Source organism: Pseudorca crassidens, chromosome 19, assembly GCF_039906515.1.
Source record: "Pseudorca crassidens isolate mPseCra1 chromosome 19, mPseCra1.hap1, whole genome shotgun sequence".
NCBI lineage: Eukaryota > Metazoa > Chordata > Mammalia > Artiodactyla > Delphinidae > Pseudorca > Pseudorca crassidens.
Genome location: NC_090314.1, coordinates 5,022,552 through 5,047,698, shown reverse-complemented (window position 1 = coordinate 5,047,698; position 25,147 = coordinate 5,022,552). Strand labels below are relative to the sequence as shown.

At 46.2% G+C, this 25,147-nt stretch overlaps 1 protein-coding gene and 1 long non-coding RNA gene across 6 annotated transcripts in view; one reads left to right on the top strand and one right to left on the bottom strand.

Annotated features, from left to right (window-relative positions):
- Positions 1-25,147, top strand: part of LOC137212254 (uncharacterized) — a 317,962-nt gene that overhangs the window by 20,951 nt on the left and 271,864 nt on the right. The gene's annotated exons all lie outside the window — the stretch shown is intronic.
- SPECC1 (sperm antigen with calponin homology and coiled-coil domains 1) overlaps positions 1-25,147 on the bottom strand; it is a 246,070-nt gene that overhangs the window by 31,781 nt on the left and 189,142 nt on the right. For all 5 annotated transcript variants that reach the window (XM_067715414.1, XM_067715412.1, XM_067715413.1 and 2 more), the window contains 2 exons: positions 23,539-23,695; positions 20,541-20,643 (listed from right to left, as the gene is read on the bottom strand). In XM_067715414.1, the coding sequence (XP_067571515.1) occupies positions 20,541-20,643; positions 23,539-23,695 (260 nt within the window). The remainder of the gene's footprint in view (positions 1-20,540; positions 20,644-23,538; positions 23,696-25,147) is intronic.

The following is a 25,147-nucleotide window of genomic DNA, read 5'->3' as shown; positions in this document are numbered from 1 at the left end:
CAGACTTGCGTGCTGCCCTGGGGGATCGAGAGGGAAGGGCTGCAAACATCCAGGCCTCTTACTGAAGGCAGGACGATGGCGTTTGGTGTCTGGTGGTGCCGCACTGGCTGCTGGTGTATCTCATCTCCAGAGCCGCCCCCCACAACCAGGGAGCAGACAGGAGGAAACATTCTCACACCATTTTACTTTGAAAATCCTGCTCTTGCTTCCTGAAGCCGGCGGGACACCTAACATTTCTATGCGTGCGGAGAAATGGATGCACTGGCAGTGTAAGAACGCAGGCGTTTCGTGCCAACGATCCTGTGCAGCCACAAGCCTCAGCTAACTCACAGCAAGAGCCTCGAACGCTGTCCCTAAAAGCCCACTTCCTTCTGCCCCTGCCTTTCTCCGGCACTTGCTAGGAATTCAGCAGGTTGGAACGGACAGGATGTGGGTCCCTCGGCCTGTGGCCTGTTGGGCTGCCGACACTCCTGCCCACTCCCCCCGACGGCCCCTCCCCAGCCTGCCCTCCAGCCCTCTCCCTCAGGGACCCCCTGCCTCTAGTTCCTCAACACAGACCTTTATGACCTCGGAACTCCAGAGTCCAAATCCTCGGGGACCAAAACACTCTCCTTTTCCTGGAGGACACAGAGGAATTACTCTCCCAGTCTTTCCAGTAGGTGGTGGTGACTTGGGCTGGGGGGGACTACATTCCAAACCTCTGAGAAAAGCGAGCGAAAACAAAACAGCTAAATACTCCTGCTGGAAAAGCCTGACCTTCTCACACAGCCCACAGGTACGGGTCTAACGTCGGGTCACTGAGGGTGGCAAGTGGTCCCAGGGCACTGAGGTGTTCCTGCTGAGTTCACCCACGAGGCAGGCGGAGGGCTGCAAAAGCAGGGGGGTGACACCTGCCCCAACGTGGACGAACCTCGAGGACGTACTGCCCAAGTGCTATCAGCCGGACGCAGAGGGACGAGCGCTGCACGGGGCCCCTTCTACCGGCACCTGGGGCAGCAAACTCACAGAGACAGAAAGAGAACAGAGTTTACTCGGGGGGGAGGGAGAATCACTGTTCAGTGGGGACAGAGACTCAGTTTGGGAAGATAAGAATGGTCTGGGGTTGGAGGGCGGGGACGGCTGAACAGCAACGCGAATGTGCCTAATGCCGCTGAGCTGCGCACTTAAAAGTGGTGAAGACGGTAAATGTTACGTTATTTATATTTGATCACAATTAAAAAGAGAGAGAGAGAGAGAGATGGAGGACAAGAAAGACAACCGGGCTGAAGGGATGGCTCCTCCCACAAACACCAACACAAGTACCTAAGTGGGTTTCACTGACAGCAATGGTTGCTCCCTGGGTAATTAAAAGTACTTTCAAGAATATCCTGGGGCTTCCCCGGTGGCACAGTGGTTGAGAGGCCACCTGCCGATGCAGGGGACGCAGGTTCGTGCCCCGGTCCAGGGGGATCCCACATGCCGCGGAGCGGCTGGGCCCGTGAGCCATGGCCGCTGAGCCTGTGCGTCCGGAGCCTGTGCTCCGCAACGGGAGAGGCCCGCGTACCGCAAAAAAAAAAAAAAAAAAGAATATCCTGCTCTACTCAGCAAGCTGCTAAGTAATCTTGCCCAGTTCAGATTCCATCAAATCGCTGCTCAGAAGTTCTCCTTGGCTGTGCTGTTGGCACCGTTCTGTCCCTGGAGCCCCTGCGCAGCTGCACGTGTGACCACATGGTGTGGCCACGTCCACTCCTTCTCCCCTCGCCCAGCTTGCTCACCCCCCCGACCCTTCCAGGTTGCTGTCTGACCCCCTCCTCTCCAGCCCACGATGCTCCAGGTGGCTCCCAGGTCTCCCAAGTCCCTCTCCCTCTCAGGCAGGACTCTGGCTCTGACTGCTTCCCTGGAGGCTGACCCGTCCACCTGGCCTGAGCAGCCGGCCTGCGCTCTGACCCCGGAAGGAATCCCTGAGCCATTTCTCATTCATTCGACTGGCTTTTTAGCTCTACATTTTAAAAACCTGATTGTGATGAAAAAGGTCTCTTTTTTCTACTCAAATTTGATAAGTACTGACCTTAGCTTAATCTTCACTTGGATTCTCAGGTGGGGACACCTGTGCTTTTCCCACCTTTTCAACCCGCATGCTTACCACAGGTGCCGTGGCTGGATATCAGTGAAAAGAAAGCCAGTAGGAAAAGTATACTACGAACGAAATAAGACTAAATCCATACTAATAAGCCACAAGAAAATGTGAACGGACTAAATTTCCCTATTAGAGGAATTTTCAGATTACACATAAAGCTAAAACTATTGACAAGAAATCCACTTAGAGCGAGTAAAGAAGACAGAAAACAAAGGAAGCCGAAGATACATCACGCAAATAAAAGCGGAACAGCAACGGGAACAGTAATGTCTGTGTCACAGAATGTAAGCTTTCAGATCAAAAGGTTCAACTGAAATGAAGGAAAATGTATAAGAGCTACAAACCCTTAAATCTGGAATCAAGATAATGTTTAAAAACTCTTAGAAATCAAAGATTTTGACAAAAACCACAATCAGTGTGAAAGACTTCAACGAATCCCTTGACCATACAGTGAGGGGCACTGTCCAGCCTAAACCACGCAACAAGACAAATGTCCTTTATGACGAATACAGTACGGAAAACAATATGCTTCGTATTAAAAGAACAGCCACAATCAAGCAGAGATTTCCCCCAGGAATAATACACCATATTAATAAATACCATACACCATGACCGAGCTGGAATTTGGCCCCCAAGGGATATAAGAATGTTTCCCTAATGGGAAATCGGTTACATAATCTATTTATGTTAATTACACAGATGGGTTAAAAGAGAAAAACACTTGATGGATTTATTGCTCCACAAATGCCAAAAAGGAATTTGATACATTTCTTATCTATTTCTGGATTAAAGAAAGAAAAACCTCTCAGTAAACTCAGAACGAAGCTTCCTTTAGTGGGCAGAGTGTTTATCAGGAAGCAACACAAAAATATTTAAAGGTGAGATACTACTCACCTTGAATGCAAAACAAGACAAGAATATCCATCATCAAAAGTATTATTCAACATTTTCTGAACTTTTACGAATGAAGGAAACAAAAAAAGTACGAGAGGTATAAATATTGGAAAGAAGGGAGAAAGTTATTATTTGCAATAGTCTGCCTCAGAAACTCTAGAAAATCAACAAATACAACCAAATAATGAAAAACGAAGAGTTGCAAACACTGTGATCAACCACAAGGAGAAGGAATGTTCTCGGAGCCCTTCCCACGGCTCCGCACATGGCAAGTACCTGCCGGTCACCTTCCCATTTTTCTGCACGGCAGCCACTGGTGGCAGAAAACCAGACCAAGAGACCAGCAGAAGAGCCTGGAAAGTCCAGACGCTGAATCTCCATTTATGTCTGGGTCTATTAAGTGGTTTAACAAAGACTGTTAAATAAATGATGCTATAACACAGAGCCACTCATTGAGAAAAAAACGTTACAATTCTACCTGGTAAAATAAACACAAATTGCAAAAAAAAAAAAAAAAAAGGAAAGATTTAAATGTTTAAAAAAGGATATCTGGAACCACCGTGGCAGCTGAAGGCTAATATTTTAACCTATAAATAGCTCTGAGACTCCTGGGTAGAGAAGGCAGACGGACACATGCTCTTAATATCATTCTCTCTCAAAGCCACTTTAAAACCTCAGAGAAGAGATTTTGTTTTTCTCCCCCAAAGGTATTAACTGATAAGGAAAAAGGAAACGGCAAAGGAAACAAAATTCTGCTGTCTGAAAAGCAGGTGCACCAGAAATAGCTAACACAACAGACCTAAGAAAACGAAATCCCAGGCCAGTAGGGGGAAGAGCGAAGATCCAACCTGACGTCGGCGCAGAACCTCCCCAAGGTCAGGCGATTGGCACGAGCACTGGGACGTGGGGACAAAGGCCGTTAAGACCAGGAGGCCCGGGTCTGGAAGTCCGTGCACAGCGGTCAGAGGCGCACATGCCCGGGCATCTCTGTACAGCCTGGGGCGGCCCCTCCACGTGGCCGAAGCCTGGAGAGCAAAGGGGGGGTCCCCGGACTGGGGGGTTATCGAGCACAGTGCTTATCTATTTCTGGATTTAAAAACAAATTCCCAGTAAACGCAAAAGAGAAGCAAGATTCCTTTCGTCAAGAGAGCATTTATCAGAAAACAATACAAAATTCCTATTTCATGGTGAGGCATGTCCCGAAAACAGGGAATCAAGAGGTATTTACTGGGTGCCCAGGCGGCGGACAGTCCCCGCCCCTTCCCACTGACTCCTCTTCTCTGATCTGCTGCCCCAAACCCCTGCTGCCAGGCCGATGCCCTCAGGCAGGAGACCGGAAGGTCCTTCTCTGGGGAATCTGACCAGCCCCAGACACCAACACCAGGAGTCTGTCAAGGGCATGGCACGAGCACAGCACTCCACAGTGACAGCCTCAGTCACAAGCCAGGAGCTGCCAGTCAGCTCTGCAGAGCCCCACACTCATCAAGACCACCTGGCTTCCGCTAAAGCCTCCAGCAAGAACAGAGACCCGGCGATACCAACACAACAAAGGAATCTGTAGGAAAATCTAGGGAGGGGGAAGATTTGGGAATAAAAACAACCTATTATTCTCGGCAAGATTAATAGATGATATTACATGTGTGAAAAAAGAATAGGATGCTATAAAAAATTCAGGGTCCAAAAAAAAGAACCCCTAAGACTTAAAAACACGATAGCACACACACGTAAAAGGAATATTACTCAGCCTTACAAAAGAAGGAAATCCTGACACGTGCTACATGGATGACCCTTGAGGACATTATGCCCACATTATCATGTAGAATGAACCAGACACAGAAGGACAAACACAGTATGATTTCACTTGTGTGAGGTCCCTGGAGTCATCAAATTCATAGAGACAGACAGTAGTAGAAGGGTGGGTGCCGGGGGGCTGGGGGACGGGTAGTTAGTGTTTAATGGAGACAGGGTTTTAGTTTGGGAACATAAAAAGGTTCTGGAGATGGATGGTGGTGATGGCTGCAAAACAGTGGAAATGTACTTAATACTGAATTGTACACTTTAAGATGGTTAAGATGCTAAAATCTTATGTTATATGTGTTTTACTACAGTTAAAGATTAAAATAAACTGAAAGGATGCAAAAAATATGATAGCAGAAATGAAACATTTAATAGATTTTGGGAGACTAAGTTAAAGAAGTCTTAGAAAAACAAAACTGTAAAACAGATGGAAAAAAAGGTAAAAAAGATAGGATAATGGGGGATCCAGGTTAGGAGGAATTTGAGAAAAAGAAAACAGAGATGAAGAAATTACCAAAGAAATAATTCAAGAAAATAAATACATGCATTACCTTATTGAAAAGGTGCAATGAGTGTCCAGTATGACAGCAAAAAAAAAAAAAAAAAAAAAAAAGATACACATCAAGGCAGATGACCCTGAAATGGTAGAATACTGGGGGACAGAAGCTCCTACAAGCTTCTGGAGAGGAAAAATTACAAAGGATTGGAATTATTTTGTTCTCATTGCAACACTGGAAACTAGAAGACAATGGAGTGACATCTACAAAATTATGAAGGAAAATATTTTATGACCTAAAATTTTATACCCAACGAAACCATCAAGTGTCAGAGTAAAATAAAGATGCAAGGTCATAAAATTTTACCTTCTATGAACTCTTGTTCAGAAGATACTGGAGGAACCAAAACAAGAAAAAAAAATAGGGTATGGGACCCCAAAGATCAAAAAAAGGGGGGGAGGCAGAAATATAACAGCGACACCTGAGCATCCCGTAGGTCTCCCACTCATCTCTCCTCTGCCCCATCTATTCTCTACACCATCACCACAGTCACCTTTCTGTCCTTTTTCTTCCTTTTAAAAAATTTTGGTAAAATCTACATAATGTAAAATTTGCCATTTTAACCATTTTAAGTGTACAGTTCAGTGGCATTAAGTGCATTCACAATGATGTGCAATCACCTTTCTTTTTCAATTAAACTTTTTCTGAAGTAAAACATATACGCAAAAGGGGGTACAGATCATAAATGGGCAGGCTGATTGTTTATAAAGTGTACACACTGTGTATCCCATCAACTAGATCAGGAAATAGCAGCTGGAGGAGACCTTCACATCAAGAGCATACATCTTACATAACTGTAACCATAAATACAGTTCTGCAATTAGGACAGCTAGCATTTATTAAGCCTTTATTCTGTATTAGTCTCAGTGTTCAGTGATTTATTTGCATTATTTCATTGAATCCTCCTGATCTTTTAAGGTAGGGATAATAATTATCTCCATGTCACAGATGAGGAAATGGAGGCCTAGAGATCCATTTCACAGATGAGGAAATTGAGGCCTAGAGATTATCCAAGACCATATCATAAGCGGGGTTTGACTCTAGGCTGGAGTTAATGCCATTATACTGTTCATATTATTTCATGCCTGAACTGCTTCTCATTTTTTTCTTGCCTTATTTTTTTACAGAAAAGGCTGTAACCATTTAAAAATTTTTTCACATAGATGTCATACTGAATTTTTTATAGTGGAAGAAATTACATAAAATTTACAGTGTTACCATTTTAAAGAATACAGTTCAGGTGCATTAAGTACATTCATTATTTTGTGTAACCATCACACAAAAGTCATCACTATTTTGTTCTTCTTTTTCAACACTGTTTTGGGTTTTCAGGACTCCTTGCAATTCCATGTGAATTTTAGGATCAGCTTTTCCATTTCTGCCAGAAAAGGCCTGTTTTCTTAAATTTCATCTTCAGATTGTTGATTGTGAATATATACGACTACAGCTGATTTTTGTGTGTTGATCTTGTACCCTGCAACTTGTAGATTCTTTGGGGTTTTCTATGTATAAGATCATGTAACTTGTGAATAGTTTTGTTTGTTCCTTTTCAATTTGAATGCCTTTTAATTTATTTATCTTGCCTAATTGCTCTGGCTGGGACTTTCATTACTGTGCTGAATAAAGGTGACTAAAGCAGGAAAAAGAAAAGAAAAGAAAAGAAATACAACAGTGAAACGGTTTGACGGCTGGGCACCAGGCACAGAGGACAAGCCAGGATAGAGGAGGTCAGAAAGCTCAGGAAAGATTCCTCAGGGGGAAACTAGTGGAATCCCTCACATGTATGATGTAAGGAGATATTCCATGAGGGTTTGGATTGAATTAGTGATAATCATATAGAAAACTAAAGTAAACAAAGAAACACAAAGATGATTAAAAATACAAGTAAAACAAAAGATTATGCAGAAAAGAAAATGTAATGTATACTATGACATGGCTTACCCACAGATAACATTTATATCATTTTAACGTAAACGCCAAACACCCACAACCACACTGGGTAGAATGGGAAGACAGGAAGTATGGGGAGTGGTGAAAAATATAAACCCTCATCTTTCACAGGAGGAGGTCAAGACACAACATCTAAAATAAGAAACAAGAAACAGCGGTATACGTGTGCTATTTAGCAATGGGAAGGTAAATTCCGAAAGACACAGCAGCTGCACCATTTTACCTTCCCACCAGCGGTGCGAGGGGCACAATCTCTTCACATCTTTGCCAACACTTTTCAAATTTTTCACTTCAGTTCTAATCCTTCTCAGCTGCAGGATTTGTTTGGTCCCTTTTTATACTCCCTATCTCTTTGCTGATTTTCCCATTTTGTTCATGAATCCCTTCCTTGATTTCCTTTCGTTTTTTGGCCGGGGCCTCCGTGAGCTGAGTGTATTGAAGGCAGTTGGTTTAAAGTCTTTGTCAGTAAGTGGAGTGTCTGGGCCTCCTCAGGGACAGTTCCTGTATTTTTTTCCCCTTGTGCATGGTGCCAAACTGTCTTGGTTTTCTACGTACCTGTAACTTTCTGCTGCAAACTGGCATTCAGAGCATGACCGTGTGGCAACTCGGGAAGTCAGAGTCTCTCCCTCCGCAGGGTTTGTTGTTACCATTTGCGGTGGTGCCTGTTTGTGTAGGGACTTCTCTGAACTAGTTTTGCAGAGTCTGTATTCTTTTCCGAGCGAGTCACTGCAGTCTCCGCTCTGTTAGATCAGTGACCAGCTAGTGACTGGACAGAGATTCCCTCAAACGCCGGGAGACCTCCCCAGTCTCTGCAGGGCGGCTCTGGGAGGGACTCGCCTGCAGCCGCTTAGGGCTCAGCCTTCCCCTCCTCCCTGTGCGGAGCCTGAAGGTCAGCCAAAGGTCAGAGCTCAGGCCTTTTCAGGTCCTTCCTGAGCTTCTAGATTCTCGGGATACACGGGGACTTTTCACAGCCCCGTCCTCACATACCTCCCTCCCCAGGCTCTCCTGTCGGGCTGCTCAGGCTGCCGCCTCTGCTTCAACCACCCGTCCACCCCTCGACCTGGGAGGCAGAATACCTCTGCCTTCAAACGCTTGTACCTGGGAAGCCACCCTATCTTTAAGGAACCATCAACAGGTCAAAACGCACAACCACAGTCCTCGGAGAGCAAGGTCTGTTTGGCGCCCTCTGGTACTAGCGAGCTGCCCAAGGAACAGTGGCCTCCATCTTCACAGTTATCACTGAGCTGGGGGTGCGGGGGACGCTAGCAGGGGAAGCTCTCTGCCTGGAATTCTGCCGGTGATTTTCCCCCTTCACCTATTACGTATCCCCCCCGGTTGCTGTAAGTTTTTGATTAGATTTCAGAGTTCTGAAAAGGTCGGTCCTGACAGTTTTGCCACCTTACTTCTTGCTTTTGTAGAGGGATGGAGTCTTGGATTTCCTAACTGCCCACTTTTGCTGCTGTTCCCTTGGCAGCATTTCTAGGGGTGGTGGTAGGACAGATATTATGGATTACTTTAATCAACGGTCATCTAACCCCTTTCAAGGAACTCCGAAGTTGAAAAGTACATCTCCAAGGCACACATGCAGCCTGGGTTCAGCATGTGATTTGGGTTCTGTCAATCAGAGGCACTTGCATGAGACGGATTCAGAGCTGAGTCACACGAGGAAAGAGGCAAGGCTGCGGCGTCCACCCCATAGCAGAGGCGGTCTGATTCTGGAGCCCACAGCTCCAGTAATCACGGATGCAGCTCCCCTGGCAGGTCAGTTCTGACCCGTACAATTTGGGAGTTATCAGGCTGGCCAAAAAGTTCGTCCGGGTGTCTAGCAAGCGGTTCTGAAATGCCCGAACGAACTTTTTGGCCAGCCCAGTGTTTCTGGAATTTCAGCCTGGAGTATGTGTCTTTGATACTCCCAACAATTCCGTGAGCCAAGTATACCCTTACTAAACAAACCTCTTCCTGCTTAAAACACCTGGAGTGGATTCAGTGGTCTGTAGCAAAGCACCCTGAGAAAGTCAAACGTAAAGTAACAAGCAACCTAACGGTTCATTAATAGGAGACCAGATAAAGTATGGTGATGCACACCGTGAAAACCTGTGCAGGTGTGAAACATAATAAAGTGGCTCTAAATGCACCAACAGAGAGACGAGCACAGACATCAACTGAAACGTTCATCACAGATCAATATACGACCTCATGTTTGTGGAGTTAAGCTTTTATACACACAGTTGTATATTTAAAGCAGCGGTTCTCAACCAGGGGCAACCTTGTCCCCTCCCTCTCCTGGCTGGGGACATCTGCCAGTGTCTGGAGACATTTTTGGTTGTCACCACCAGGAGAATGCCATGGCATCTAGTGGGTAGAGGCCAGGGATGCTGCTGTAATCCTACAAGGCATAGGGCAGCCCCCACAAGGAAGAACGATCTGGCCCAAAGTATCAGCAGGGTGAAAGCTGAGAAACCTTGATTTAAAGAAAAATACCCAGGGACTTCCCTGGTGGCACAGTGGTTAAGAATCCGCCTGACAAGGCAGGGGACACGGGTTCGAGCCCCGGTCCGGGAAGATCCCACATGCCGCGGAGCAACTAAACCCATGAGCCACAACTCCTGAGCCTGCGCTCCAGAGCCCGCAAGCTACAACTACCGAGCCTGCGTGCCACAACTACTGAAGCCCGTGCGCCTAGAGCCCGTGCTCTGCAACAAGAGAAGCCACCACAATGAGAAGACTGCGCACCGCCAAGAAAGACCCGATGCAGCCAAAAATAAAGAAATAAATTTATTTAAAAAAAAATAAATAAAGAGGGGCTTCCCTGGTGGCGCAGTGGTTGAGAGTCCGCCTGCCGATGCGGGGGACACGGGTTTGTGCCCCGGTCTGGGAAGATCCCACATGCCGCGGAGCGGCTGGGCCCGTGAGCCATGGCTGCTGAGCCTGTGAGTCTGGAGCCTGTGCTCCGCAATGGGAGAGGCCACAACAGTGAGAGGCCCGCGTACCGCAAAAAAAAAAAAAAAAAAAAAAAAGAAAGAAAAGAAAAATACCCAATTGTTATAAAAAACATTTTTAAAGGGTAGAATTAGCAATGGGCTAGGAGTTGTCACTATTTATTTATAAATTGATTGATTGATTGATTTTTGGTTGCACTTGGTCATTGTTGCTGCGCCCGTCCTTCTTCTACTTGCAGCAAGCAGGGGCTACTCTTTGTTGCTGTGCGCGGGCTTCTCATTGTGGTGGCTGCTCTTGCTGCGGAGCACGGGCTCTAAGCACAGGCTGCTTCAGTAGTTGTGGCACACAGGCTCAGCAGTTGTGGCTCTCAGGCTCTAGAGCGCAGGCTCAGTAGTTGTGGCTTGCGGGCTTAGTTGCTCCGCAGCATGTGAGATCTTCCCGGACCAGGGCTCGAACTCGTGTCCCCTGCATTGGCAGGCGGATTCTAAACCACTGCGCCACCAGGGGAGTCCCTATGTCACTGTTTATACACAATTATTTTATTTTCTCCCAAAGAATTATGATTTTTTAAATTGAAAAAACACAAATAAGGAATAAAGCAAACAGCACCATTTTTTCTAATAATAAAAGGAACAAATGCTTAGCGTAAAATATTCAGAAAACACAGAAGTAAAGAGAAGATCAGTTATGATCCTTTTGTATGAGCTAGAACTGTTAAGCAACAGAACCCAACTGGAACTGTTTTAAGAAAAGGGGAAATCTGTCCTAAAGATGTTAGTGTCTCACAGAAGCCAACGGTACCCAAAAAGGATGCTACTGAGCCTTGAGATGCTGGAACCAGGACACTCAAGGTGTCTCATTCTGTCGTATTATCTGGCCATCTCCCCGTGTATTTGAACCATTCTCTGTCCTCCACTCTTTTCCTGGTCAGTTAGCCACGTCAGGGTCTCCGAGACCACCTCCACCTCAGGTTCAGTGACCACTCGGAGGGTGCCCAGGACTCAGCCCAGAGTCACACTCACGGTGATAAATCTGTGCACAGACTTATCACAGAGAAAGGACTCAAAGCAAGATCAGCAAAGGGAAGAGCCCCGTGGACTCAAGTCCAGGCGTGCAGGCTTCCAAGAGTCCTCTCCAGGCGGAGTCACGTGGCGACAAGCCGTGAGAACACGGGAAGCTCTCCGGGGACTCGGCACCAACGTTCTCTTCTGGGGGCTGATCATGTAGACGCCCTTTACCTAGTATGAACCCAAACTCCAAACTCCCAGAGGGAAAGCAGAGGTTCAGCATAAACCACAGTGTTTGTACCAACTGTTCAGGCACAGTGAGCCTCTCTTATCAGCTCTGGGAACGGTGGGAACCCTCCCAAAATCCAAGTCCCCAGACGCCAGGCCCGGGCGCCCTGGCTGGCAGCCTCGTGGGCACAGCCTCCTCAGGCCCGCCACGCCCGCTCTTTCCTGCACAGCGATGAAAACACAGCTGCACAGTGTCTGGTGCTGTATCGGAGTCACGGCTCTCTCAGCTGTAGTTCCGAACCCCCTGGCTTAGATCGGGTGCCTCCCCGGACCCGTCGGCAGTGGAGAGGACGTCACGGGGCTGCTTTGCGATCGTGTAGGTGAAGGTGGGGGAAGACCCTCCCCATCTGCTGTGCACACAACCTCACAATCTACAACCTTCATTTGATATTGTTGTTCAGAAAAACCTTTTCATTGCTCAAAATTTCATCCCTCTGGGCGTGCATACACAACTGCGAGCAGGAAAGGGGGGCCCCTGAACACACCGGCTCGCGAGATACAACCAGCAGGAGTTACAGGTCGACTGCACGTCTACCACAACTTCATCTTTATCCTCCAGACAAGCTCTACTGTTGCCTCACGTTGTAAGGCAATGCCGGGTGCCATTTAAAATATCTCCACAACATACGGACGGGCAACAGGCCCATGAAAAGATGCTCAGCATCGATAATCATCAGAGAAATGCAGACCAAAACCACCGTGAGGTGTCACCTCACACCCGTCACAACGACCATCATCAAAAAATCTGCAAACAACAAAGGCTGGAGAGGGTGTGGAGAAGAGGGAACCCTCCTGCACTGTTGGTGGGAACGTAAATTGGTGCAGCCACTATGCAGAACAGTCTGGAGGTTCCTCAGAAAACTAAAAGTAGAGTTATCACATGATCCAGCAATCCCACTCCTAGGCATATATCCAGAAAAGACAAAAACTCTTAATTAGAAAAGATACATGCACCCCAATGTTCATAGCAACACTATTCACAATAGCCAAGACATGGAAGCAACCTAAGTGTCCATCAACAGACGAATGGATAAAGAAGCCGTGGTACATAAATACAACGGAATGTTACTCAGCCATAAAGAGAAGGAAATAAGGCCACTTGTGGCAACACAGATGGACCTAGAGATTATCATACAAAGTGGAGTCAGACAGAGAAAGACAAGTATCATATGATATCACTTATACATGGAATCTAAAAAAGTGATACAAATGAACTTACTTACCAAACAGAAACAGACTCACAAAGAAAACAAATTTATGGTTACCAAAGGGGAAGGGGGGGTGATAAATTAGGAGTATGGGATTCATAGATGCACACTACTGTATATAAAATAGATAAACAATGATTTACTGTATGGCAGGCACGTGAACTATATTCAATATCCTGTAATAACCTGTAATGGCAAAGAATCTGAAGCTGTACACCTGAAACTAACACAACATTGTAAATCAACTATAGTTAAGTTTTTTTAATGTAAAAGAAAAATGTCTTCACAAATCACCGTGTTTTATAAACAGCTGCAGAAGCAGAGACAGCAGGTGAAAAGGGGCCTCCACAGAGTACAGGCCAATAAGGACATTGGTTTACTACTGGGCATCTATCTTTATAATGCAGGAAAAGAGCCACTTTAATGACGATAAACAAAGCAAAGCATTCCACATTCTCTGAATCGTGCTCGCAGCTCTCAGGAGACCTGTCTCAAAAAAGAAAACAACCAACAGAGCCCCAAGTGGCCCGATGGAGCACAGGCTGCTCGCTATTGGTCAGGTGCTTGCTGGTGCTTGTCCGGGAAGCAGAGACAGAAAAACACAGCGCCGGCGACAACGACGTGGGTGTTCTTTCCAGATGCAAAATAAGGTTTGTTTTGGACAACACAAAGACTGCTTTTTTCTCTAACAGAGGAGAATGCGTAGCTGCTAGCTGAGAGGTTAAAAACAGGCTCAAAGATGTCTGGGCCTTCGTGACAGCACAGCTATCTCCTTGCTAGCTCAACTCGTGCAATACAAAATCAGAAACTGATCAGATTCAGATACATTTTCAAGTGAGTCTCTTGACATCTCTTGACATCTGAACACTGGCTTCTTGCTATCTGAAATGCAAAAGCCAAATACGATTTGAATGATGGGGGATACTTGTATGCATCTTCGTCGAAGGGAGGGGTCAGCCAACTTCTCCCGGCAAGGGCTCTTTTGCAACTACCCAACTCCACTCTTGCAGTACAGAAGCAGCCATAGGCAACATGTAAATGAACGGATGTGACCGTGTGCCAATAAAACTTTATTCATGAAAAACACGTGGTGGGCCACATTTGGCCCCCGGGCCGTGGTTGGCTGAACACTGATCTGAGTCAAGACTTAAATGTTACTTAGTGTAACAGGATCAGACCTGTGCTACTTCAAATGGCAAAAGCTTTGATGATATAAAATGTGAAAAGATAAGACGAGCCAGGCCAAAATGAGAAAATTCTGAGTTATAGTATGTGCCATTCGGGGTTAAGGACATTTTAGGTATACCACTTGGAGAAGCCCATTTTTCTGAAAAATGTGGGATCAACCTTTTAGGTTTATGTTTGATTTTCAAGCCCATTCTTTGTACTATAATTCCTTAGGTGTTCTGCTCTTCCACTTTAAAGTTTTTGTCAGAAAGGATCTGGTTTAATTGTTGACTGTAACACACTTTTATGGCCTTTTCCCTCAGACTTCACCCCCAAACTGTATGTCATAACACAACGATAGATACAAAGAATAGATCTGGATTATGAATCATGATACTAAAGTGAACAAGTGTGAATCCCACCTCCCAAATAAAAACTAGAGGACCAACACCTTGCGTATCTCCATTTTACTTTTCAATATTTTAAAAAAATTTTATTTATTTTATTTATTTATCTTTGGCTGTGTTGGGTCTTTGTTGCTGCGTGAGGGCTTTCTCTAGTTGCGGCGAGCAGGGGCTACTCTTCGTTGCGGTGCGTGGGCTTCTCATTGCGGTGGCTTCTCTTGCTGCAGAGCACGGGCTCTAGGCACACGGGCTTCAGTAGTTGTGGCGCATGGGCTCGGTAGTTGTGGCGCACGGGCTTAGTTGCTCCGTGGCATGTGGGATCTTCCCGGACCAGGGCTCGAACCCATGTCCCCTGCATTGGCAGGCAGATTCTTAACCACTGTACCACCAGGGAAGTCCCTCAATTATTTTTTAATATACAAAGTAATACATGGATACGTTTTTTAAAGTTATAGTTTGATAAGATTTATAATTTAAGTACTGGTTTCCTACCCTGCCCCCACCTACATCTCACCCGCCATCTCCTTGATCTCTCTACAGAAGCTCTTCTAACTGCCTTTCCTAAAAGTAAATAATAGCTTTACTGAGATATAATTCACATACCATAAAGTTTACCCTTATAAAATGTACAATTCAGTAGCTTCTGAGTGTTCTCACATGGTTGCACAACTACCACCACTATGTAATTCCAGAACATTTTCATCACCTACAAAAGAAACCCTGTACCCACACACTCCCTCTGAAACTGGATCCCCCTAAAATCGAATTCCCCTGCGGAGTTTATGATAAACCTCTCTATCTAAAAACCTTATTCCCTTCCATGTCCTGCCCCGTTCCCCTCAGGATGGAGGAGTATATCAAAGTAAAGGGGGGGACTGAAACAGCGCAGGATCCTGTGGGGCCTTCCCATGTACAAAAGCCCCCATGTCCCCTGTCTGTTTTTTGTAGAAAAAAGGCTTTAGTCTCCTAGGCTTTTCCTGAGCTCCAAAGAGCAGATTTAAGCAGTTACTAATTAGGTAAGGAAGGAATGTGGAAAGAAAGGACAAGCGGTCAAGAAACAATAGTTCAGCATGAAAACAGAGTCCAGGTTCCTCCCAAGAGATACACAGAACAACCTGACTGCGTATCTCTGAGTTGTTCCGCAGGAACTAAGACCCCCACCCACGTGGCGGACGGTGACTACAGGCTGACCACAGCATGCAGACCCCAGACTGGTTGGAACCAGAAGGTTGATGACTAAGATTCCTGAAACACCACCCTGTTACCTCACCTCCAGCCAATCAGAAGGATGTGCTCGAGCTGATTACACACCCTGCAACCCTTTCCCTCTTTTTGTCTTTAAAAATCCTTCCCTGGAAGTCATGGGGAGCTTGGGCCTCTTAAGCATGAGCTGACTGTTCAATGAATGGTACACTAGTGGCCTGAAGAAGAAATGTCTGTCCCTGGTTGATCACGTAGGAAAAGTAAATAACCTGACCCGAAGGAAGAACCTGGGGCTCTCTCTGCTGCGTCCAGATCCCAGTGACTCCACGCTACCAGCATTCTGTTGCTGCAGCAGCTGAAACGACACCCAGTTACTGTTAGCTTGTGTTTAGCGGGTCAGAGGTGCCGGCAAGCTCCGCTGGGGCTGGGTTCTTTGCTTCAGACGTCAAGGTGTCAGCCGGGCCGGGCCCTGCCCTGGAGGCTCTGGGGCAGAATCCACTTCCCAGTTGACTCAGGGTGTTGCCAGAACTCGCCCTCTTAAATTTGCCACATGACCTTGATGGAATTGCCAGTGTTGGCCGCAGTCCAGGGCATGGCTGGGCCCTGGGAACGCAGCCAAGGGGCCACCTGCAGAGGGCGGGGTGGCTGCGCCTCTGTCCTGCTTCCTGGGAGGCCCCAAGACCTTGCCGAGATCGGGGCTGAATTCCACACATTCGTCATTGTTACAGGTCAAGGCCCCTCAGCTAAGGGCGGCAGAAGGCCAAGCAAGCCGAGCACCCTTAGCCCAGCTGAGGTCCGAGGGCATCAGGACAGGGACAGAAGGGACAAAGGACCTGCAGCACCAGCCGGTCCACTTCAGAACTGCTGGGTGCCCCCACGGCGTTTCCTGGGTGTTGGCAGGACCTCGGCGCTGCAAGTCCTCCATGCTGGAAAGTCCTGGTCTCCTCGCTGGCTGTCAGCTCCCCTCCACGCGTCCCCTCCACCTTCACACCCACCGACGGTATGGGTCCTTATGCTTCAGAGAAAACTCCCGGCTTTTACGGGTTCATGTGTTAGGTCCACCCAGGTAATCTCCCTTTTGTCACATATACAGTGGGAAACTCCACAGGGCAAGGGTCACTGGGCAACATGCTTAGAATTCTGCTCCCCCCACCCACCACCATCTTGGTTTTCCGCCCCTGCAGAACACTTCCTGGTTCTTTAGAGATGGAAATCTCTTTGTCATAACCCCAAAGAGGGAACTAAAAGCAGATGAAGAAAGGGAGTAGCAGGGGTTCTGTGGGTTGGGTGGGATACAGCTAAAGGCATAACCAGTGCCAAGCCCAAGACTGAGGGCAGCTGCAGGGCCTTCCCCGAAGTCTGACTTTCTCCCAAGAGGATCCAAGGAAATCTGAGTTGAGCAGACCGTCTGGAAGGGTCTTCTCCTTTTAATGAGTGTGGGCCCCACCCCACAGTGCAGGTCTGCTCAGGCTCTCCTGCCCAGCCTCCATCCTGGGGCAACCCCAAGACACCAGAAAGCTGGGCCGGGGGCTCAGCCGGGGGTCTGGCTGGCCGTTCTAACCTTCGCCGCCACCAAACGAAGCAACCACCTCGCATTACTTCAACTCCAACTGATGCACCACTAAGGCCATGACCTCTGAGCCTAGTACTTGGTGTGAGACAAACACTGATGAAAACACGAGTCCTCGCCTTCTCCAGGTGAGCTGAGCCATCCCCCAAATATCACCTCTCCGACCTTTGTGTTAAAATGGCATCCACAGGACCGACATTCCCAGTCCTTCCTGGCTTTATTTTTCTCCCTAGCACATTCCACTGGCGGATACAGTACATATTTTCCTTTTATATTTTAATTAACTGTCGTTCCCCCTGAGAACGTAAGTTCCTCGGGAGCAGAGATTGTGTCTGTTCCATTTCCAGCACTTAGTTATTACATGGCTCCAAACTGGCACCTCAATACAAATTCACTGAATTAATAGAAGGAGAGTTCCCCTTTTTTTTTTGGCTGCTTTGGGTCTTCATTGTTGCACGCGGGCTTTCTCTAGTTGTGGCAAGCAGGGGCTACTCTTCGTTGCGGTGGCTTCTCTTGTTGCAGAGCATGGGCTCTAGGCACATGAGCTTCAGTAGTTGTGGCACGCAGGCTTCAGCAGTTGTGGCACGCGGGCTCTAGAGCGCAGGCTCGGTAGTTGTGGTGCACGGGCTTAGTTGCTCTGCGGCATGTGGGATCTTCCCAGACCAGGGCTTGAACCCGTGTCCCCTGTATTGGCAGGCAGATTCTTAACCACTGCGCCATCAGGAAGTCCCATAAGGAGAGTTCTGATCTAACCCATCACACTACACTTTGGTGGGGTAAAAAGAAATCATTTTCACTCAAAATTACATGGCTACCGGTTTTTAAAAAGATGGTTTTTAAACTGTCTGAGTTTTCTACAATTTACTTTTGGCTTCCCAAGTCGGAGAGAACAAGCTTTAAAGGCCTGTCTTAAACAAACAGGTCTAGACAGAGAATATTTTGTGAAGAGTAAATAAATCAGACACATATGATTTGTATTTCTCTCCAAGTTTACGGAGACTTAACAATGAATGGAAGATACTCTGCAGGCAAAATCAGTTTGGGTTTCATCCAATGTGAGATGCTTTGAAAACTAGTTCAGAATGTTCACAAAAAACAAAGCAAAACAAAGCACTACAGCAGGAAATGTCATTCTCACTCACACGACTGGAAATGTCTCGTCTAATCCCTCCCTGTGACCTAATAATAATGACATTCCACGTTCAAGGGCTGATTCCTTCTGAAAATTTTAATTGTCTTTTCGTACCTGTTCTAGCACGTCCCTCAGCCCACTTCTGTGAATCGGGGAAATGACAGTGCCTTCGACCACGGGCTGGGCCATGGCTGGACCTCGCGCCTGGTTGATTACTCCTTCCCATTTTCACTTTTCTGTTACCAGGTCTACTTCCTTCACCCTGAAACCTCCTGTAACCAGCTCTCCTCTCTGACTCCTTTGACCTTGGGAGCCTCTATTATTGGTCATTACCCTGACCTTTTCTTTTCCTTTTTTAACAGAAAATGAAAAGAAGGTGATGTCACATATTCGGGACACTTCTCTCCTCGGGCAGAGTCTGACTTTGAGACGCTTGACTTGCTGCTGTTGCACAGACATCCCAGCTGCTGCCTTGCCGTCGGGGCTGGCTCTCAGCCAAGGCCTTGTTTTCTTGCCACCCTTAAAAGCCGGAGGTTGGGGAAGGAGAGTCGTGGTGCCGGCGGCTTCAGAATTTTTAGAAAAACGGGGTAAAGGCACGGGAGGCTGGGTCTGAATAAGGAGAGTGGAGAAGTTGGCCGTTTTAAAGAGGGCGTCTCTTTAACGGGAAGGTAAAACAATCCAACTTCCATAAGAAAACGTAAGAAGATGTTTTCATGACTGTGGAATAGTCAAAGCTTCCTTAAACAGAAACAAAATGCACTAATCATCAGAGACTGATAAATTATACTTAACTGAAATGAAGAACTTTGTTCAACAGAAGAGTGAAAATGCAACCACCCTGGGAGAGGATATCTGTCTATTTGACAAAGGACTTGTATGCAGAATATATAAAGAACTCCGGGAAGCAATAAGGAAAGAAAGACAGTCTGCTTCTAAAAATGGGCAAAAGGCCTGAGCAGGTGTCCCAAGACAGACAGCCCAGACAGATGTCCAGTGAGCACATGAAAAGGAGCTCAACCTCATCCTCCAGCAGGGAAACGCCAAGTCACAACCACAGTGAGACCCCACGTCACATGCGTCCAAATGACCAGGAGCAAAAAGACTGACAACAGCAAGTGCTGGGGAGAAGGTAGAGAAAACAGAAATTTCATAAATCGTTGGTGGGAGGTAAACCGTCCAACTGCTTCGGGAATCTGGCTGGCACAATCTACCACACTTGAACACACGCACATCCTGTGGCCCAGCCGTTCCATTTCTAGGTATAGATCCAGAAGGAATGAGCACGTGTGTGTTCCAAGAGGAGTACAAGAACATACCAGCAGGATTTATGACAGCCCCAGAATGGAAGTAACTCACCTGCCCATCAACAGCAGAAGGGATAAATGAATAATGGTGGGATCATACAATAGGTTACTGATGGGTTGAAGAAAATGAACAGACTTACAGTTATAGGCAGCAACGTGGATAAATCTCAGTAACTTAACTTAAAAAGACAGGTGGAAATACTACAGTTTTTAACTTCCATTTACATAAAGTTCAAATGTGGGCAAAACGGACGTGGCATTTAGGGATACACACTTTTGGAGAAAGCCATCAGGAACCGAATTGAGGACAAAGGTACCTGTGGGAGTCGTGAGGGGCTATGACAGGAAAATCACACAAAGGGTTTGAAGGACGGCAGTGCCGTTTCTGGGGGCGACTCCGTGGGTTTTCACTTGACAATGATTCATGAAACTATGATTCACGCTTGACACGCTTTTGTCTTTGTATATGAAATTTCATAATAAAAAAACTTAAACTTATATCAGGTATTACTTCCTTGTTTAAACTTCACGGAAAACAAAAACTGTCCCAGCAAACCGAAACTCTTCTACTAAATGCAAGCAACTCCTAAAGTAACAGAAGAAGTTGAAGGTCCACCATGTGGGGACTTTATGTGAATTAGGAAACGGCTCCCTCTTTGGGAAGATGATTTAGCGAAAGCTGTCTGCTCGGGCTGAGCAGCCTGTCGGGCGCCCTGCTTGGGGGTTTATACCTCCTCTGAGCAAAGGAAAGGGCCCCCTCCCGCAAGAGACGCAGGCCTGCACTGAGGTCACGTCTGCTGGGAGTACAGACGGGCCTTCAGTCCCGCCCGCCTCTCCGACGGGGCCCTTGGGGCCGCACAGACATCTCCCTCCCTGGCAACCCCGCCTGTGAGAACAGAAGCCGACAGTGACAGGCACAGTGGCCCAGCCCGGCCAGTACACACGCAGGACACAGGACCCCGCCCCCCCGAGCCGCTGGGCGCTGGCCGCCGCCGCCCCTTACCGCGTAGCCCTCCGTCTTCTTCTGGCACCACCTCAGGAGAGCGTTGCGCTTGGAGCCACCGTATTCCCGGGCCAAGGCAGCCAGGGGGTCTCTTCTTTCCACGCTAGTTAGAAAGGAGAGCACACAGTACAGAGAAGATGCTAACTTTTAAAACCCACAAATACGTAGGAAACAACTAACTAGATTAGGAAAGCAGAAGTCGAGGTCTATCCAGTGAGACTCTAAAGAAACCACCCAATTGGTCCCGTCAACAATACATTTTCATTAAGTCTCATGGTATGAAAGAGAAAGTAAATTGTGCTTCTTGGCTTTCAGAAGTCTGAGGAGGTTTTTTTTTTTTCTTTCTAATCTATCTGCTGCTCCATCCTTCTAGCCTTTAATTTATGTATCAATACTTATGTACAGTATCATTTTAATTAAAGACACCTATAGAAAAACACTCTGCATGCTTCAAGGCTACACCTATTTCCATGTAACAAATAAAAGGTAGATTGGAAGGGCATTTTAAAAACACCAGATTGGCTACTTACGGGGAAGTGATGGGAATGGAGATGAAAAACAAAATCGGTAAAACTGACTCAAAATGGCGGGGGGGGGACCTGATACTCTGAAGGTGACACTCATACTCCTCAGTTTATGGTGCAGGAACTCAATTCTGAGCACCTGTTTAGCCAAAGGAAGTGATTTCACTAATTAATACCATATCATTCCAAGAGCAAGAGTTTAGGTGCCCCAGCCTCAGTTTTCTATAGACACCTATACTTCGTATGCGACCTAAAATTATCCAAATACTAAAGAGGGACTAAAGATCACACAGTGTCTTTCATGACGAATATCATGGAATGAGAACTGCATTCCTATAGCATGTGGAACAGTATTCTATTTCCCTACACCGCTAGGAGTAGAGGGAGAACAGGAGGTGGTGCACGTCTGGAGCGGCACCTGTAGCAACAATTTAAGAGCAACAGACAAATACTCTAGGATAGGATTTATATGTGGGACCTAAAAATAAAACAAACTAGTGAATAGAACAAAACAGACTCACAAATATAGAGAACAAACTAGTGTTTACCAGTGGAGGGGGGCCGATATGAGGGTGGGGGGATTAAGAGGTACAAACTACCGCGTGTAAAATAAATAATCTACAAGCATATATCGTACAGCACAGGGAATATGGCCAATATTTTATAAGAACCATAAATGGAGTATAACCTTTAAAAAGTGTGAATCACTATGCTGTACACCTGAAACATATATAATATTGTAAATCAACTATACCTCAATTTTTTAGAAAAGAGTAATAGGATTTCCTCCCCGATGTATATAGCATCAGGGCATATATACAAGAATGTTCATAGCAGCATTTTTTATAAGAGCAAAAAATTGGAAACAAGCAAATGTACCTCATCAGGAAATGGATAAACTGTGGTATATTCATACAAGGGGATACTATATACCAATAAAGACTAAAGGGTTTCAGATGTATGCAATAACGTGAGTGAATCACAGGAACAATTTTGAATTTAAAAAAACGGAAATAAACACAAGATGTTTCCATGAATACAAAATGTTAAACACATAATTTAAATAATATAGTTTATACTGCTAGAGGTACAAACATACATGGTGACAGTATAACGAAAAGCAAGGCAAGTTCAGAATGGGGGGCAGGGAGGTGATACCAATGAAGCGGCTGATAGGAAATTTCAAAAGTAATGATTTTCTTTTCCTTAAACTAGAAGGTAAGTACCCAGGTGCATCTCCATTGTACTGTTAATTCTTCATGCCTTAGACATATTTTATTATTCTTCTTTTGTATCCATCCACTATTTAATTACAATGACTTTTAAAACAGTAACGGGACACTTCTGGACCTCAGGTGATTTCTCTCCCGTGTACCCAGCATATGTGTAAATTGGAGTCCATGAGTTTCTGTGGTCAGAATCACCGTTAAGGATGAAGTTATGGGGATTTTGCCTGTTTTGACTATGCCTGGTCTTAATTCATCACTTAACTCATCGAATTTGTCAGCCAAGTTTCTAGGCCTGACAAATCAGAGAAGACTGAGGGAAGGCTTGGAAAAGAGTTTCTGCATAAACAAATAAAACATTTACCAGTTTTCTTTAAAATTATAAAGTTAACTAGATATGATTGCAATAATAATAATACGAGAATTTCCAAAGTAAATAATTTCTATTCTATTATTGTTTTGTCTCAGTAACATGAATATAAAAATGAAACAACAAATTAGCTTCACTAATGTAACCTTTCATGATGAATGTATAATATAAATAGCATACTAACATACACACAGCCTGTCTATATACATTTCTGGCATAAAGAAAAGAGAAATTTCAGAATAGCACTAATTCTGGTACTTAAAGCCTGTTTTGATTACTTAAATCTCTTGCACATAAACATGACAGAAATGTAATATCTGGGGCTTTATCTGAAAGATATGACCTCATCTATTTGGGTCCAAATATAGGCCACACCCAAAGATATGACAGGAGCTGGCCTGAGGTATTCAGACTTATATAAAATCCTGTCATAATACTCATAATGGTAGTTCTAACGTATGTTGAAAAGCCATCGCTTCTAAAGCAGCCCGTTGTGTGCTCATCTACCTGCCTATGCGTCAATAGTTACTGAAAGGCTCAGTGTGGCACAATACAAGGGGCTGAGAAAGAGATTAAAGTGTTAAGATGGAGTATTTACTGTCCACTAAATTACAGCCCAAACGGGGACCACGGCACACACACTATGCAACGGTAAATTAAACACCAAATGGGTGTCAGACCCCAAAGGCAGAAAAGGGGGTGTCCCGGATACCGGGTGGTGAGCTGCAACCTCAGGGAAGGGTTGACACAGATGGAGAAGTGGTATTTAGGAGTGTGAAAGGACAAAAGGAAGGCAGTTCGGCCGGAACCTCGTCAGCAGTCAGAATTGCTGGTGTGACACTGCAAAGGCAGGAGACATAACAGGCTCTGATGGATACCTGAGTTTGCTTTGTGGCTTCCAGCCCCCGGTGGGAGCGCCCAGCAGCCTGGAGCCCCCGAAGCCCAGAGAAGGAGGTCTGCTCAGGGACTCGAGCGAGGGGCTCTTGCGGAGATAAGGGTCTGGTCTCAGGTCCTCGGCCCTTCCCTTCAGAAGATCTGTGGGGACAACAGAATCGCCCGTGTGAGGAGGAGAGACCCGACGGGTCACCACGCTCTCCAGTACAATCCTCACATCAGTGTCACGTACAAATGCACAACAGACACTGACTCACTGTGCTGTGCACCTGAAACCAACACGACATTTTAAATCAACTACACTCCAGTAAAATTATTTAAAAAACTACACAACAGATACAGATGGAGATACACAGATACACTTTTTGGACTGAGTGATGAAAATGCAAACAGGGACGTGGTGTCTTCTAGAAAGGATTCTCCAGGCAGGACTGGCTCTGTAATTCATAGGGACCAATGCCAAGTTAGCCCCTCGTTCAAAAACTACTCTGAATTTCAAGATGGTACCAGCAGGGCACTGAGCAGACATCCTGCTTCTAAGAGCCTCTGGCAGGTGCGCAGGTGGCCAGGCCCATGCAGCCAGCCCGACCCCCGGTGAAGCACCATGTTCTAACGAACGTGCATCTGAGGGAGGGCGCCAGCAGGAAGACCTCTAGTGAGATTATCGGGTCAAAACGCTGGGAACAGGAGTGACACCCATTTCCCAGGACAGGAAGCCATGCCAACCACAGGGCCTGGCTTGCCAAAAATCAGTCACGGTATTTCTTCTAAGGCTCCTCTCTGCTGTCCTATTAGTCTGTGGCAAAAGAGCTAATGAAACAGCCTAACCCTCCAGAGGATATTCCCTAAAGGATCACAAAAGTGCAGAATGGGAGAAGATTCCCAAGACTGTCTAGTTTGTATGTGCAGAGGATCTGGGAGCAGGAAACTGGTCACTTGCTTGATGCCACACGCAGCTGGTGACCAGGCCGAGCCCAGCGTCCCTCCTCTGACGCCACAGTCGTGGAGAAAACAATACTTGTACAGCTGATAGCATCAATTATGGGTGCTCAAGCTGGGAGTGAGGCTAATTAGCTGGGAAGAGCAGAGAAAAACAGAGTTTACATCACTAAAGGGAACAACAAAAACAGTGTATTAACCCCAGTCCTGCAGCTTCTGGGGACGTGATGCTGCAAGGCTGGCCAGAAAACAGGCAATTGTCACCGTGCAGTCCTCTCTGAGCCAAGTAAACAGAATCACCTGGGTGGACAGGGGCCTGTGGGGGGGAAGGGGGGTGGCTGAGGATGAACTATTTACTTCCGGGCAATCGCCGCTGTGGTCTCAGCGTCAGTATTTATCTTGTCAATGAAAAGAACGGTTTCTCTATACAAAGGAAATTTTAGAGCTGGAGGAACAGAGATTACCAATACTAAGACCAAAAGTTCACCTGATGCACTGAAAAATGGTTCAGATGGTAAATTTGATGTTACAGATATCTTACCACAATTGAAAAAACATCACACACACGGCCCTGTGCTTATAACCAAGTCATTCCTATTTCACACTATGTGGCAAACAAATGTGGAGAACTCAGCGCGGGCACCCCCTCTGGTT